Source organism: Heliangelus exortis, chromosome 2 (assembly GCF_036169615.1).
Source record: "Heliangelus exortis chromosome 2, bHelExo1.hap1, whole genome shotgun sequence".
Lineage (NCBI taxonomy): Eukaryota > Metazoa > Chordata > Aves > Apodiformes > Trochilidae > Heliangelus > Heliangelus exortis.
This window is the reverse complement of record NC_092423.1, coordinates 90,857,211-90,875,002: the sequence shown is the minus strand read 5'-3', so window position 1 is coordinate 90,875,002 and position 17,792 is coordinate 90,857,211. Positions and strand designations below refer to the sequence as shown.

Here is a 17,792-nt window from a genome sequence, read left to right as displayed (position 1 = left end):
CTCAGAGATCATCAAGTCCAACCCTTGATCCACTACCGCTGCAATTACCAGACCATGGCACTGAGTGCCACATCCAGTCTCTTTTTAAATATCTTCAGGGATGGAGAATCCTCTACTTCCCGGGGCAGCCCATTCCAATGTCTGATCACCCTCTCAGTAAAGAAACTCTTTCTAATGTCCAACCTAAACCTCCCCTGGCACAACTTGAGACCGTGCCCTCTTGTCTTGCTGAGAGTTGCCTGGGAAAAGAGACCAACCCCCCCCTGGCTACCCCCTCCTTTCAGGGAGTTGTAGAGAGTGATGAGGTCTCCCCTGAGCCTCCTCTTCTCCAGGCTGAACACCCCCAGCTCCCTCAGCCTCTCCTCATAGGATCTGTGCTGGAGTCCCTTCACCAGCCTGGTTGCCCTCCTTTGGACCTGCTCCAGGACCTCAATCTCTTTCCTGAACTGAGGGGCCCAGAACTGGACACAGGACTCGAGGTGTGGCCTCACCAGCGCTGAGTACAGGGGCAGAATCACTTCCCTGGAAGTTGCCCTTCTCTGAACTCACTCCAAAAACTCAATGTCTTCTTTGTAGTGAGGGGCCCAGAACTGAACACAGCACTCGAGGTGCAGCCTCACCAGTGCTGAGCACAGAAGAACAAACACTTCCCTTCCCCTGCTGCCCACACTATTCCTGATACAAGCCAGGATGCTGGTGGGGCATCACATCACCTGGGGACACTGCTGGCTCATACTCAGCCAGCTGTCAACCAGCACCTCAGGTCCTTTTCTGCTGGGAAGTTTTTCCAGCCACTCTTCCCCAAGCCTATAGTGCTGCATGGGGTTGTTGTGACCGAAATTCAGGACCTACCATTTGGCCTTGTTGGTGTCCCTGCCATCTATCCAGCCAGCACAAGTCCCTCCGCAGACCCTTCCTACCCTCAAGCAGATCAGCAAATTTGCTGACAAAGCACTCAATCCCCCCATCTAGATCACTAATAAAGATACTAAATGGTCCTAAAACTGAGCCCTGGAGGACACCACTGGTTGACCAGCCACCAACCAGATTTAACTCTGTTCAGCACAACTCTCTGGGCTGGGCCATCTAGCCAGGTTTTTACCCAGCAGAGAGTAGGCCCATCCATACCATGAGCCACCTATGAGCTGAATTGAGCTGTCAGGTGCCTGTCCTGGTTGGTCTGTGTAGGACCCTAATGGTACCCGATTGATACCAACTGATGTACTGAATTAATTACTCAAAACATTAGTGATGAGAGCCATTTGCATCAGCTGGACCCATCAGAGCATGCACATATCAAAAGGTTTATCTCAGGCCTTCTTAAATGTGTCTGAGCCTGAGTGCAGGCACTGGGGGTCTGCATAGCCAGCAGCACACAGCAGGTGACACAGGACACCTTGGGTGACAGTGAAGAGAAACCACTGGTAAGAAGGGGTGCAGGAAGCTTCCAGAAAGGCAAAGCAGGGGAAGGACGTGGGGTTTTGTATGGTAGCACTGGAGGAGGTGATAAGACAAGCTCTAGGGCCAGTCACATCGAGATAAAGAGAAGGGTGGATGCAAATGGGTGAAATGGAATTGCCTTGGTGGGAGAAAAGGGAACAGAGGGTAGAAGAAGGAATCCATTTTGTCATCTGAATGTCACATATCCAGTCTAGCATCAAAAGTTTAGCCACAGACTTTTAGGATGTAGTTGAAATAGCTCTACTGCAGATGAATTATCTCTGACTCCCTGATTCAAGCACTTCCTTTCAAATTGCATTTTTCCTTCTTATGTATTCTATGACCTATTTCCAGAAAGAATATTTGTTACACCAGTCTTTAGTAGTTAAGTGTTAATTTTTTTCTAGCCAGCTGTTAGTGTTCTGTTTTCCTTTTAGCATAAAGGTGGAACAACTGAAAACAAGTCAGTCCATATTGTACATTTTTTTTGCATCTTTTCCAGAAATGCTTAGTAGGTGTTGCTATAGGAAGCAGAATGCTGTACTCATATCTGGTTGTCATATCAGGGCATCTCTGTTTCTGTAAGATAGTTTCCAGTGCTCAATATGAGATAATACAAATTTCATCCCAGTATTTGCTATGTAAGGAATCATGCAGTAATTAAATACACATGCATCTGGAGGTGCTCCAATCCATCATCAACTGGAAATCCCATTTGTTTCCTCTCAGATGTCTGTATATTTGATACTACCTGAAACTGGTAAAAGGATATTAATGATTTACAGTTTGCAAATTTCCCTAGCAGAGTTTTTTATTTAAGTGCTTTTATTGCTTTCAAAGATTCAATTACATTCTAATTATAAGTGTACATACTTCCTCCAAATTTCCATCTGATAAGATCAGCAATATTTGTTAGTGTGGAAATTTCATCAGGTAACATTAAAATGCTAAAAAAGCACAGCTCCCCACTTCCTCTTTGGTCTTTGTGTATCTCAGCATACGTTACTTCCCAGTCTCTGATGAGTCACTACATTTACTTTGTAGTAACTGGTAATTTTCACATTTCATGCCTCAGCACTGATTTTGATTTCTTGTTTTCTGATCAGAAAAAGAACCATTTTTTTCCCTGCCGGTAACACTGGATTTTTGCCGGATCACAGAAACCCTCCTTTCCAAGTTAGGAAACACAGAATGTTGTGAAAAATCACATGCAGGTGTCTCTGGTCGCTTTTGAAAATATTGATGCTGTTTTCTTAATAGCAGTGTAGGATGTTGCTTAATAATGTGGCTGAATATTATAAAGATCTGAAACATAAGCAGTATAAAATGTAACAATCAGCTATCAGGATAAATATTAACATTTTAAATACCAAAGACTCCCCAGCTAAGCAAATTGGAATTCTCTTCACCTTCTTGTCAAGCAAAAGCAGTAGGGTGGCACAGGATATTTCTGGGCGTTGATATATGTCATAGGAGTAATACAACCCAGAATTTCAAGTTTAGCAGAGCCTTTTTAGAAACAAGGGTTTCAGAGATGGGCCCATGGTTAACAGTGGCTTTTGCCACCAGATCAAGGGCTCTGATAGTACCTGCTCCAGCTCTCCACCCTGCTCCTCAGCCAGCAGCCACCACTCTCAAGGCAGAGGGAGTGGGATGTGATGTCCTTCTCCACCTTCTCTGACCTCTTCATCCTGCTCTGCTGCCTGTTTTCTTACCAGGAAAGGGAAGAGGAGTGAGCTCTCACACCCTATGGTTTCCTCTTCTGGGTGGTGATCAATTACCCCCATATTTCTTCTTAGTGGTCCCATCAGTAGTGGCACCTCCTCAGCCTCTGTGTCAGCCTCAACAATGCAGCAGCCTCAGGAGGACCAGTATGCTAGTGAAGGTATGTTGCTACTTATTTTAAAAGGAAAAAAAACATTTTATTTCTGAGTTTTCTTTTCTCATCATGGGGCTCAGCCTTCAGAGGTAAAGGATAATTAGAATGTGCTGAGCTAACAGACTTGGCAGAAAACCAAGTATAACCTCGACATTTTGAAAGGCACTGTAAAAAAAAGTGGGAAGGATTGACCTCATAATTTATTGTAATGATGAAAAGATGAAAGTTGGAAACACATAACTGAATGACTGTTTAGAGAGAAGCAGCACTTCTTAGCTTTAATCAAAGTATCACATCTGACGTAGTTGAAGTAGTTAATATTTGCCAGATCAGCTTGAGGTATTTTGATGAAGTATGAAGATAACAGTGGCACAGGGTGCTTGCACAGATAAAATGAGGCATACACACATCCAGCTCTTTTTACAGAAGTACAGCATCAGCACGGTTCCTGTTTAACCTGCAAAATCTTATGCTGTATTTTACTAATACCTTCTACACGTGTCATACCAGTGCAGAATGTGATTTTAGACATAAAACATGGGTGTACTTCAAACTGTCTTGTCACCTGCCTCTTTCGACTTCACATACAGTAACTGGGTAAAACTTTAGTAAGTATTTAGCTGTATGAAATAACCTCACAGCGTATGGCAGCTGTGGAAGCAGGTTTATTTGTCAGCAGAATTTCTTTCCACAGCCTCCTCTTATCAGAAGACAGCCGTGATTACTAAGCTAAATTGGTATGTGAAACCATATGGTGTTTTGGAGCTGCTTGGTTACTGTGGAGGATAAATACCTCCTGACCCTAAAGAGGATCTTTTTAAGACAAAAAAAAAAAAAAAAAAAAAAAAAAGTGTGTCCCCCTCTGCCTTATAAGGCATGGGCAGGCTTATTCCAGTGCTGAAGAAGGGGTGGTAACACGTTGCTGCTGCTGAGTTTCCTCCAGCAGCGGTCGCAGGCGGCTGCAGAACTTGGGCTGAAATTGCGAGAGCTTCCCTCCCCGGCACTTCGCAGAGAAACTCGGAGAGGCAGCAGGTGAAATTAAAAAAAAAAAAAAAATAATAATACCAAACACCACTTGATCATGGGAAAATCAGGTGAGCAAACGCCTTCGTGCAGTTGGCTGTCTGGTTTTAAAATCTCTGTGCCCGGTTTTGTGCTCGGAAACTAAATGGAAACTAAGGCTAAAGCGTTACTGGGTTTCTTCCGAGAAAGCAGCTTTCATTTGTGCATGGTACAGCCTGGGAGGAGCTTTCTGTCTGATACAGGGTTAAATAGAAAAAAGCAAGGAAAACGACCCCTCCTCCCCAGCCTGCACAGTGCAGGGGTAGTTGTAGTTTGTATATGGCTTGCAGTTTGTAACTTTCCGTAGCTTTGCTGTATGAAGTAATTATAAGCCCTATAACTTAAAAATAGTTTTGTGTATAGCTGTCTGATAAAATTTACCTTCCTGGCAGATAGGCAGCAGGATGCTGTGAGGGGGTGAAGTTTTTATCAGCCTTCGTATTGGGAGGATTTAGATTTAAGACTTGGTTACTGTTTAACCAAGGATAATTTCGCTCAGCTCCAAAGTCTCTTCCCCAGCTGTACCGGGATTTGTGAAGCCTCTCCCTGCAGCTGGCTGCATTCTTGGTCCTTTCCCCGCTGCTGCGGGCTCTCCACATGCCTTGCTCTGGCACTCTCAGCTGGTGGAGGGCTCCTCTGAAGCTCTCAAGGAGCTGGAGGTCTTAAGAAGAGAGCACTTGTGCTCTAGGGCTTTGCCCATCTTTTGGTCATGAGAAAAATCTGCTGAGCTTCTGAAACGGCTGTGAAACTGTTCATTTTTTGGTCTTGTGGTTAGGGCATTATAATTGTGACAAATGGGAGCCTGGCAGCATATTGTCTGCCTGTCCTGTGCTTAAGGGGCTCATATGGAACACGTTCAGCAAAACTTAGTACTTGATTCACTCAAAACCATAAGCCTCTTCCAGATAACTGTGAAGAAAGTCTTTGTGGATAACACTTTACTAGGCCTCTGAATAAGTGTGTTAATTTTTTTTCCTTTTTTTATTAAAAAAAAAAAAAAAAAAATCAGCATCCTAGATGATATTAGATCTGTCTGCAAATGTAACTGTAAAGGGCTTGATGTTATGACAGTCCAGGCAAAGTACCATATAGCTGCCAGGGGGTGGTTTTGGCCCCATGTCCTGGAAGCTGCATAGGTTTTCAAGTGGGTTGGGAATTAGTAAATAACTTTACAATTGAAATAACTGCAGTCAGTTATTTCAGTCTGCAGTCTGAAGCATCATGTTCAGCATTTCTCTGCTATTTGAATAAAAAGTACTAATAGATAAGTCTAGAGCCTGTGCATTACATTAGCAAAGCTAAATGGGCCAAAGCAGTGGAGATATTCCACTGTCCAGTTCCCAATCCCCAAATTATTAAAATCTCATCTTACTTTAAAATATTCACAGTTTCTGTTTGCAAATCACAAATATAATAATGAGATGGTTACTGTCTTTATTATTTCCTGCACATTTATTACTTCACAAAGTTGGTTGTTTCATGGTTGGCAGCAACAACAGACTAGAAATGGGTTTTGCCAGTGCTCGTGTAGGTATTGTTTTCATCCTTAAGTAATTATAAAATACAGCCTGGGATATAAATACAGGTTAAAAAATTTTTGTCACTTAATGTCATGCTTTTCAAACCAATGGCAAACTGGGTCTAGGTTGCCATCTTTGAGCTGTGTGTGGTACTTTTAGATGAATCATAAAACTGAGATCCTGTCCTGACAATTGGTTTATTGACTAAACCCCATCTGTCCTTTCCAGTGCACTGAAATCTTTGAATTTCTGTCTGAGATCATTCAGTGGGGTTGCTTTTGAATGGACAAGAGCAGCTATTTCAGAGCACCACTTCCTCTGTGTTTAGTGAAAAATACCCCATGTTTCTTTTGTAGCACTCTTGAGGACATGATGCAGCCAGGTTTCTCTATACTGGGATGCATGGAAATGCAACAGGTTGGAATCTGTCTGACCTCCAAACAGTGCTTGCTTTCCTCCTGGGTGAGAAAGACTGTGGTAGAGTTTACTTCCAGGTACAAATTTAAGGGTGGTCTAATTCATGTGTAGTGAGGTCACTATTTTAGAATAAATGTTTTCAGTTTCTTTAACTTTTTATTTTTGGTAACTCTATCTTGAGGACCAAGGATCCCCGTGCAAAGCAATCCGGCTGTTGGAAATCTCAGTTCTTTGATAAATGCACCCTAATAATGTGTTGTTCCTACCTGCTGGATTATATTTGAAGCAATATTCTTTGCAAGTATCAGAGCTAGAGACTTAGCATTGGTTTTGCTTCACTGAATAAGAGCTAAGTTTTGGAAGACATCAGCACTTCTGACTCAGCTGACTTCTTTGGATACTGCAGGCTGCTAAAACCAAATTTGTACTGAGGCGTCCTCGTCAGGCTTAGAAAAACCTCCCAGGGCCATTAAACCTGAAAATACTTAAGCCAAACACAGGGAACCCCTCTGCTCTTCCCTTGGTCTTCTCTTTTCGGACAGCGTTTAGATGAGCCGGGTGGTGCAGGCTCCTCCCCCCATAGATCCCGCAGAGCTTGAACGGAAAGGGTTGGGGGTCAAAAAAAGTCTTTTCTGCAGGAAATGAGGTGAGGATGAGCTGGCTGCTCTTTGTTAGCAGGGCTGTGTTGGCAGGGCTGTGACCCCCCTGCAGCTGTGCGTGGTCGGAGGCCGGGGTCCTGCGGGCATCCCTCATCCCAGAGGGGAAATCCATGCGAGCAGCTGCAGGAGATGCTGCGGGAAGCAGGGGGCTGCCAGCTCCACTCCCCCGCGGTAGAGCACAAGGGGTTTCTGCTCTGAGGTGGGAGTTTCTCAAAAGGTTGGGATGTTGGCAGGAAAAGGCTGCTCAAAGTCTCATTTCTTCCACTTCCCCTCTGACCCTGTCTTGGTGCAGGAAGGGAGCTCACCCTGCTCACTCCCTAAAAACCAGGTGGGGATTACAGCAGGGGACTTGTCCTGATTCTTCTGGACGGTGTGTGCCGGTGCTATCGGACAAAGGCAAGGACAGGCTTAGTAAATACTGCCTATCTTTTTTCAGTGCTTGGTTTCCCCCCCTCTTTCCCTGTTTCCCCCCCTCTTTCCCTGTTTCCCCCCCTCTTTCCCTGTTTCCCCCCCTCTTTCCCTGTTTCCCCCCCTCTTTCCCTGTTTCCCCCCCTCTTTCCCTGTTTCCCCCCCTCTTTCCCTGTTTCCCCCCCTCTTTCCCTGTTTCCCCCCCTCTTTCCCTGTTTCCCCCCCTCTTTCCCTGTTTCCCCCCCTCTTTCCCTGTTTCCCCCCCTCTTTCCCTGTTTCCCCCCCTCTTTCCCTGTTTCCCCCCCTCTTTCCCTGTTTCCCCCCCTCTTTCCCTGTTTCCCCCCCTCTTTCCTTTTTTCCCTTTTCCGGCAAACATGGGTGAGACTCCTGAAAAAGAGCTGGGAGTTAACCCACTGTGCTGCCTGGTGAGTCAGTGCAAAAACAAAGGATTTGACAAAGAGAAGAGAGACAGGAACCAAACTCAGTGCAATTTTCTCTGCTGGTTTTAATCTTCCTTTGAGGCACGTTCTGGGTTTTAACCCTTCAGATGCACCTTTGGAGCACAGCGAAATGGATTTTCTGTGGAACAAGCTATGTTTTGAGCTGTTCTAAAGTTCAAACTTGTACTCCAGCATCTCAGTAGGGCACAGCTGTATCAGGTCGTAACAAAAGTACAAGACTGCTAGAGAAATGACCTGTTTGCTTTCTGAGAAATGTCATACCTGCAAGCTGCCAAAATGACAAGGCATTTCATGCTGGCTGGATTTACAGGACTGGTGAGGACAGAGGAAAAATTAGTCTGAACTGCTAGAGACCGAGCATTCACCTTTGCTAACAGCAGGACCTTTGCAGAACTTGTCAGTACAAGATGCTGTTTCAGACCTTAACTGGAGGTGTAGTAGGAAAAGAGCCTTTTAAAGATAAAGTGAATTTGGTTAAACCCCCACATCTCTCCAGTTTTTGTGTGTAGAAGAGACCGATTGCTTGGTTCAAGCTCAGTAAATGGCAAATAGAGATGAATCTGCCAAAAAGGCATCAGGCTTTCACAAACACACTAAGGGCCAAATTTTACCTCTCTGTTGAACCGTGAGGGTTTCAGCAGGGGAGAGGATGAGGATGCAGCTGTGCTGTGCAACAGGGGTTACTCCTGCTGGCTGTTAGGTTAGCAGCCTTAGCTCCTCATGCTCAAGGCAGATAAATACCAAATAAGTATCAAGGTCTCACAAAAAAAAAAGACAGATTGTGATGGTCTGTAGCAACCAACATATCTACCAAGGTTTTCCATGCCATAAGGTCACATCAAAAGCCATCAGCCCTCCTTTCTGAATCCTTCAAGAAATGTTGCAAAAGAAAACAAAAAAGCATGAAGAAAAATTCTATTACTGGAAACATTGAAAGCCTGGGTTTTCTTTCAGTAACACTGGTAGTGACTATCTTGCCTGGATTTGAATTTGCCTCAGTTGCTGCTCTTATGTGCAGGAACAAAAAGTATGAGAAAACGAGTCTCTTGATTTTAACTGCTTTATTGTTTATTACTTATCTCAATGGGCCAGAATGCTATTTAAGATCACTATTTTTGGTGGAGGCCATGCTGTTCTCCAGGAGATTAGCTGCAGCATATCTATGTTATGTTTTTACAGGCAGATGGAAGCCAGTTCTGCCCAGTCTTTGGAGGTCTGAGCAGCAGCTCTGGCAGAGCTGGGCTGAGGGCCCTGCAGAGAGGGGGGCAGATGGGGGGCCAAAAGTAAGAAGTGGTTCCTGCACAGGCAGGTAGGAGGTCAGACACCTGTACATCACAAAGCTGAAATGAGGTTGCACATTTTGCTGAAGTCTCCATACCCTGTTGTAACTGTAAACAGGGGAACTCTTTTCTATGAGATAGCTCTGATGATAGTTTGTGGTAGGCACATGTGGAGAAGTTGTTGAATAGCCTCTTAAGTGTGCCCTATGGGTTTGTTTGTCACATTTGTAATTTCTGTGGGCCACTGGCACGTGGTGGGCACATAATGAGTGATCCTCAAAAAGTGATATGGGGTGAACTGTGGTAGGGCGTAACCTGTTCTTGAATTTTCCCTTATGGAGACCTATTACTAAAATAGACCTCTCAGCTTAGAATCACAGAATGTTTGAGGTGGGAAGGGACCTCTGGAGGTCATAGCATCCAGCTCTCCTGCTCAAGCAGGATTACCTAGAGCTGGTTGCCCAGGAACGCGTCCTGATGGCTTTTGAGGATGTCCAAGGATGGAGACTCCACAACCTCTCTGGGCAGTCTGTGCCACTGCTTTGTCACCCTAGCAATGAAAAAGTGTTTCCTGATATTCAGACTTTAATATATCCCCCTAAACTGTCCCTAATGTCAGGTGATAGGAGGGGAAGCCCGTGACACAATGCTGTAGGTGTGGCACTGACTTTCTGGAGAGATGCAAAGGGCTTGTTTTTGGAATTGCAGTCTCTGGGTGTAGGCAGTATGTGCATTCCTTGTCTGTCTGCTTCTGAGCACTGGGCCAGTGTGTAAGCTGCAGAAGGAACACTGAAATAAAGGGGTTAAAAGACTTTGGTGTTTAGGTGGAATTTTACCTTGCAGCAGGAGGTGTGGGGGCAATATGCCTGTCTGAGCTTTTAAATCTATTGTGTTCAGAGTAGACACAGGGAAGATCTTTTTTCTTAGGATGGTAAAACACAGGAACAGGTTGCCCAGAGAGGTGGTAGATGTCCCATTACTGGAAAAACATTCAAGGTCACGTTGGATGGGCTTTGAGCAGCCTGATCTAGCTGAAGATGTCTTTACTCATTGCAGGGGAGGTGGGCTGGAAGACATTTAAAGATCCCTTCCAACCCAAACCATTTAATGATTCTATGAAATAAAGACAGTGTTTTTCAAGATTTTGAGTTATGAAAATAGGGATTTAGCCTGTTGAACAGGGGTATGAGAAAAAGATCATGTAACTGATAGTAAATTGGGTAAAGAAAGCTTCCTGTATCGCCCTGTCTGGTCTGGACTACTGAATATGTGAGTTTACACATCAGTGGTCAGAAGAAATGTGCACATCCATATTTCCATGCCTCAGGGATGTGCATAAATAAACATACTTTGAGCATTGCCCCAGCTAGCTTGGATGTCCTTGGCAGAAAAACAAGGTGGGAGGGTATTTGAGCTGATGAAATGAAAGCTATGCCAAGCAATGGCATAATATAAATGATAAAGGTATAAAATGGCAGAGCATATCCCAGGACAAGTGGGATAGTTCTTCCAACTTTCTTCAGTTCTTCTTTGCAAAATCCTTCTCTTTCCAGAGACTCAGGTTGGCACCAGAGAGCTAACAGTGCTATGTAAAATGAACTTGGCACAGTGTATCAAGGTTCTCCCTGTTGCTGCCTCCAGAAGCACCACATCCACAGATCCCAAGAACTATGCAGCATCCGAAATGGAATAAGCAACCAGCAAAGTTACTGAAGTTAGACATGCAAATGAGTTAAGAGGGCTTAAAAATGTTACTTGCTAAAGAGTATAGTATTGTGCTGGCCTCATGCAAACAGTATTATGAGGTGGAATCACAACTTAATGGCTGAAGCTCAGATTTGGTGGTAGGGAAGTTCTGCTTTCTGGTCTTCCTCATTAATGAATACAGGTGCACCTTATTTTCTTCACAATCTAAGCAGATATGATGTTGGAAAAGGGGGAGGAGAAGAAATGGAAAAGACTGCTTCACTTTCTCCTCTGGATAGTGTGGTCAGTTCTAACACGTGGAGGTTGCGTGGTGCTTTGTGTTTTGAAGTTTTTGTACCCTAGGAACTGTCTGGTGATTAGATTTAAGGATGCAAGGCCTTACTAACAGGAGGGTATCCATAGCCTTCTCAAAAATATTATCATCTTACTCATTAGCTTTCTGCCAGGGCTGGCTTTGTGTGTTTGTGTCCTGATTACAATATCTAGTCCTCCATGGCAGGATAGTAGTAAAAACAATACTTGTTGTCTCTAATCCAAAGCCAACACTGGCTTCTCTAGATATGATGAGCAGTCAGTTCCAGCCTTACACAAGGTCGAGGTGGTGACTTGTTCACAGGCTTCTTGGTCTGATTGTTTGGATGGGCTGCCAGCAGAGGACTTCTCCCCCCACCCTTGTCCCTCCAGTGGAAGTGAGAACTCGTTTCTGTCAGTGCTCAAATCTGCTGATTAGTGCTGCTTTTTTGTTTGATTTTTTTTTTTTTTTTTTTTTTGTTTGGTTTTGGTTTTGTTGTTTTTTTTTTTAAGATTCTTTTATCACAGAAGGCTTTGCTGCATCTCAGAGCTGTGCAGTTTCCAGTTTACCAGGTGTTCCTTTTTAATCAGTGCAGTCAATTGCCTAACAGTTTATAAAAGACCTTAAGTGAGGAAGTAATCAACACTGTCTATTATAGCAAGAATAGGATTTGCAATCAAATAGTGACATGACTAATGTCATTGAAATACTATTACCCTGGCAGCTTCATATTCTCAAGCAAGATGCCTCAAATTGGGTATGGGGGAAAATAGTGGGTTATGTCACATGGCCTAGTTCATGTGAGGTTATTAAGTAGCCAGTTTGCTGTGAAGGAAACCCAGATAAAATGAATGGGGACTTTGTGCATCAGATTAAATTAACTCAGACACCTTGTTGTTGCCCTGAAGCTCACCCCAGTGGTAGGCAGGTGTGTGAGAAAAGTTCAGAGAAAACTGAATGCTGAAAGACATCAGAGAATCTGGTCCCTGAAGAGGAGATTCTTGAGATGAAGGGAAAGCTATTTTGAGCAACCTGATAAACACATGGAAGTTCCAGGAAACTCCCCCCATTCAAATTAGTGTCTAATTGTAACTCCCAATTCCTTTCATTCCCATAAGCAATGCTTTCTCTTCTAAATTTTGGTGGGGTCATAGAATAATTCAACCTGGAAGGGAAATAGTGTTCCAAGAATTAGGATGGCTCCCATAAATGCCTGTTGCATGGGATGGAGATGTTGCCCCCTTATTGAATTCTTAGTCCAAAGGTGTAAAAGATGACAAAGAAAGCCCACCCAGAATATAATGCATTCTGAATATAGTTACTTTATCTTTGCTTCCCTCCAGGATGTATATGTGTTTTCATTTCTTCTGTATGTTTCCAAGTGATCCATTTTGTTAAGAGTACAGGGGAGTTTAGCACTGAAGGAAAGCAACTCTTATGGCTGGAAGTGATTCATGAATTGGAGCATCAGATCTGCCACCTCCCAAATGGCTTATTTAAGAACAGCATTAAGGCCCAGTCTTTGAAGATGTTACTGTCCCAAATGGGGAGCAAGAAAGTTCAGTCAATTACATGAAGAAAGACACCAGGAATATTCCCTCCCTGTGGCACACCAGACACCAGCCAATGTAAGGTCTTCCTGGGGTGCTTGTGACTTCAAAACAAAGTGCTGAGTCAAAATAAAGTAGAGGCATAACTGTTCCCTTCATGGTTCCCGTGTCATTTAAATGCCTGTCAATTCTCCATCAGAGGAACATTATTCTCAGAGTGTGAAAGATTCAGCTGGAGCTTGTTTCCAGGAAATTACATTTTAAGTCAGGATAAAGATTATTAATAAATATTATTATTAATAAACAAGTCTGTCTTAGAAAGGTCTAGATGAAAATGTGGTTATAAGAAAATGGAATGTCATCTACTCAAGAATTTTCTTTGTCTCCAATCTGTTAATATACTCAGAGAAGTTTGATGAAATAGAAGCATCTTCAGTTATCTTGGACAGTAATAAAGCACTTATTGATATAATTACTTTGTAGTTCCCTGAAGCCTCTGAGGAATTTTTTTACCACAAAGCTGTTGGGCATATTAGAAGTTGCATTTGCTGCATTATCATTCCACACCCCATTCCTGCTGTCAGAGTAGGGTAGAACAATTCTGCAGAGTCAAGAGACTGAGGGGATTTCAATATTAAAGCAGAGATGCCTACATAGCTACCTGATTGCCTTTGTATGTGTTTTCTGCCTATTTTGTATTTGTGTTCTCTCCATATATTCTTTCTGCCTGGGTAACTAATGTTCCTCCCTGTGTTCTGGCCAGGAAGGAGTGTGGAAGTAAAATGTAATGTCCTGGGTACTGTGAGTCAGACTGCCAGGGTTGGTGGTACCAGGCTTTTGTGTTTACCTCTTTCCAAAAGGGTGGGTCCTTTGAAGTGTATTTTTGTAGCTTTCTTCAGATATGTTGCTCTAACCATGATGTGAGCATATTTCTAATTATTAATTTTGTGTCAGAACTGAAAAGTGAGGTCATTATCATGCACATATTGGATGAAAAGCTGAGGTCTATGTTGAGGTTCAAAGAGGGATTGAGACAAACATAGTTGTAGGATTCTACATCAGGTCTGTTTCTCGTTAACTTCACTGTATTTTAATTATCTGAAAGCTAAATAGCAAAAATTAAAATGTATGGAAAATAAAAAATTGCCCATGAAGATTAATCCATAAACAATAGGTCAGAGAACACCAGGAAAAAAATGATACTCCTAGAAACTGATACTAGGCTCTTTCTTGAATCTTGAATCTTTCTTGAATCGCTGGGGTGGATACTTAGTCATAAAAAGGTACACCTGTTTTGCTAGGCAAATGTATCTCTGATGTGATGTGGATCCTGACTGGTGACACAAGGGCTGCTCTGAGCATTTCTTTTGTGTTTGTATTGGGTGGAAAGGTTTTGTGTTTGGGTTTGTGGAATATTTCACTGTTATTTTTCCTGCACATCATCTTGCAGCTCTGCAAGACCAGTGGAGCAGGTACAGTTGCATCATCTGCCAGAATGATGCAGAGCATCTAGTATTGTGGAAGACATGTTCAGATAACTTGCTTCCATTTTACATCCAACCTAAATCTGCCTTGACTTTAGTAAGGCCTTTGACACAGTTCCCCACAACATTCTCCAGAGGAAGCTGTCTGCTCCTGGTTTGGATGCATGCACTGGATAAACAACTGGTTGGATGTCTGGGTCCCAAGAGTTGTGTAAGTGTATTTAAGTCCAGCTTGGAGATGGTCATGAGTGGTGTCCCCCAGGTCTCAATTCTGGGACTGCTCCTGTTTAACATCTTTATTGATGGGGGGATAGAGTGCACCCTTAGTGAGCTTGCAGACAGCACTAAACTGGGTGGAAGTGTCAATCTGCCTGAATTCATAGAATCACAGAATGGTTTGGGTTGGGAGAGACCTTAAAGTTCATCTAGTTCCACCTAGGATTCCAATGATGGGCAGGGACACCTCCCACCAGACCAGGTTGCTCAAAGTCCCAGCCAACCTGGCCTTGAACACTTCAGGGAGGGGATATCCACAGCTTCCCTGGGCAACCTTTGCCTGTGTCTCACCATCCTCAGCGGAAAGAATTTCTTCCTAATTTCTAATCTAAATCTACCTTCTTCCAGTTGAAAGCCATTGCCCTGTTGCTACCTGGAGGCATGAAGTGTTCTTCACTTGAGAAAAACTGAATCGATTGGCACTATGTAGAGAGAGTGAGAGGATGGAGAAATAGGATAGTCAGGAAAACAAATCATATGGGAACAGGTACCCTGGATTCCTATGCTTACTTTTCCAGTGTCACACAAAGTTGATCGATGAAACTGAAGGTCCAAACAAATAGCAACTGTAAGGTGTGCTCTGTACCACATCATAGCATAGAAATTTGTTGCCATGTGCTGTTATTATCATAACCAATGTTCCAGAAGAAATCAAAACAGAGGCAAATAATTGAATCATAAGAAGCAAGCAACTGTATCTAATACCTTTAGTTGTTTTACTGATTAAGCTGTGTAATGATTCATGACCAAACCTAACTTCCTGGCAGCAGGAAATAATGTTTTCTAGCAGCTTAAGCAGCCTACATGAAGGGAAACAAGTACATCTCCAAAGCTGCTTGGGAAGCTGTTCCCATTTGGGTGGGAGCCTGAAAACCCCTGTGAGCTCTCACTTTTCATGTCTGGTTTCTCAGTGTATGGAACATTGGTAAAATGGAAAAAACTTAACATGTCTTCCAAAACAAATCTGAAGTGCTCTTGGCAGCTGAGTGTCCCTCTCCACACATCAGCATGCACAGGAGAAGCTGTGCAGGGGAAGGTGGGGAGCACATGAGCTTGAGTCATGGCAGATAAGTGTTTCTATAGTGGCCACCTCTGAGGGAAGGGGAGGATGGAGGTTCTCTAGGGACAGCATAATGGTGCCTGCCATGGCTTGAAGAAACTCGGTTTTGTTCATGTCCTGTGGGTCTTTGCAAGTCAAAATGTTATGAGCTGGGTTATGCAATACTTCTGTTAATGGATGGACAGCTGACAAAGCCTGTATTTCCCCTGACTTCACTTTTAAAAGAATTTTTTATTTTTATTGACATTGAGAGCAATTATTCTTAATAGAGACTTCTACCTTTTCAGATCAGATTGTTTGTTTACTATTTAATGCTGAGAAGATGAGTTACTAAGTCTAGAGGATAACAACCACAACCTTAAGGTGGTCTTGTGCAGAAAAATGCAGCCTGGAGTAGGTGATGCAACTTCCAAAGCTGTGTATTTCAACTTTGATTTGTGGGCTGGTTTAAAGTTTCCCTGCTGGAAGCATGGACTGCTGCATCAGTGAAGTTAAATGACCTGGCCTCGTGCTTGCTTTCCTCACTAACCTCTGACAGATGCCTTAGAAATGATGCAGCAGAGAGATTTATGACCCTGGCTTGACAGAATCACTGAGTTATGGGCAATGATAGTAAGGGTGATGGGGCAAGTTTGTTAGCAAATGGGTGTGTGGGTGCTTAGACACCAGAGTGGAGGTGCCTGGTTTTATTTGATAATATGCAGCTTGTGACACACAAAATTGAAGGAAAACCTAAGAGAGGAAGGTGGTGGGAAGATTCCATCTTATTCAACAGGGTGCTTGTTGATGTGTTATGCTAACAATTTTATTCCAAAAAAATGAGCCTGAAAGCATGTTGATGGAGAATATATTGCTCTCTACAACTACCTGAAAGGAGGATGGAGCCAGGCGGGGGTTGGTCTCTTTTCCCAGGCAACTCTCAGTAAGACAAGAGGGCACGGTCTTAAATTGTGCCGGGGGAAGTTCAGATTGGATATTAGAAAGAATTTTTTCACGGAAAGGGTGATCAGACATTGGAATGGGCTGCCTGGGGAGGCGGTGGACTCTTCGTCCCTGGAGACATTTAAAAAGAGACTGGATGTGGCACTCAGTGCCATGGTCTAGTGACTGTGGCGGTAGTTGTTCAAGGGTTGGACTCGATGATCTCTGAGGTCCCTTCCAACCCAGCCTATTCTATGATTCTATGATTCTATATTAAAATATGTCCACAATGACACTTTGAATTGGAAAAGGTCAACCCAACTTCAGACTATGCTCAAAAGGTGTAAGGTATTATGTGAAACAGTAGTGGCTTTCTAAATGTATTGGATATTGAGATTATCTTAGTCTGTTGTAGTATCCTAAAGCTGTTGGGGCAACTGGAGAGAACTCTTGAAAACAGCTTAAAACATGAGGTTGGGCTTGGTAGTCACCTTAGGAAAAAGTTACAAGAGCAGTATGTGCAAACTGACAGCTTTCTTGTAGGAAAATGCATCACTGCAAACAGCAGAATAGTGCACATGCAGTAGCATGGGAGGGAATGACTGAATATCATTGTTAGGATTGAGTAGTGAGAGTAAGTTGAGAAAGCTAAGCTTAATAATAGGAAATAATTTCTAGACATGAGGTCTACTCAAGCCTCAAAAGTCTCTGACAAAGAAAATGGTGGTGGTAGTTGTGCTAATTGGAATATTCAGAAATAAAGCTGGTGAATCATTAATAAATGTAGAAACCTGTGCCATGGTAAAAGTGGAGTAAATATTCAAAGATGTCTTGGCCTGTTCAGAAGCTTCAGAAAAACAGAGAAAAACTGCTTTAAAGATGGTCTCCATACTTCTCTAATTGCCCCAATACCCTGTTTCAGGTTCCAAATGTCTCTTTAAAAAGCAAATTCTACAGAGTGATCAGTACCAGGGAAGTTTATTTTTTTTTCTCTGAATCTTGGGGAAAAAAATAAGCAAAGTCATAAAAGGAGGCAACATGAAATTACCATTAAGATGAATTGCACTGTGACTTGTCCCCTGTCCTCTGCCTTGTGCTGCTGAAAGCCCCAAGAGTAAAACCAGGAGCTGTTTCTCAAGTTTTGCAGTAACTTTGGAATTCTGCTATTTACCAACTGTGCTCTAGCACAGGGGGAAAGAAAATCATCCCCAGCAATTCTTTCTTTCCTTACCACTTGGTGCTTGTCTTGAACCAATTATTGTTGGATTTTAAGATTTCTATTAATTTGCTCTATGTAATGAACAAAGAGAACAGGGTGTGCTTCGTAGCATTGCAGGGTTCCACACATTTCAGTATCTGTTTTCTTTAGGTGGTGG

At 43.1% G+C, this 17,792-nt stretch overlaps 1 protein-coding gene across 2 annotated transcripts in view; it reads left to right on the top strand.

Moving 5' to 3' along the window:
* The first annotated feature begins 2,978 nt into the window (after positions 1 to 2,978).
* Positions 2,979 to 17,792, top strand: part of GLIPR2 (GLI pathogenesis related 2) — a 29,555-nt gene continuing 14,741 nt past the window's right edge. Inside the window, exon 1 of one of the 2 annotated variants that reach the window (XM_071736988.1) lies at positions 2,979 to 3,325. In XM_071736988.1, coding sequence (XP_071593089.1) covers positions 3,289 to 3,325 — 37 coding nt within the window. In that variant the 5' untranslated portion in view covers positions 2,979 to 3,288. Of the gene's footprint in view, positions 3,326 to 4,145; positions 4,414 to 17,792 lie in introns of those variants that run through there. The other variant, XM_071736989.1, reaches the window with a different exon arrangement.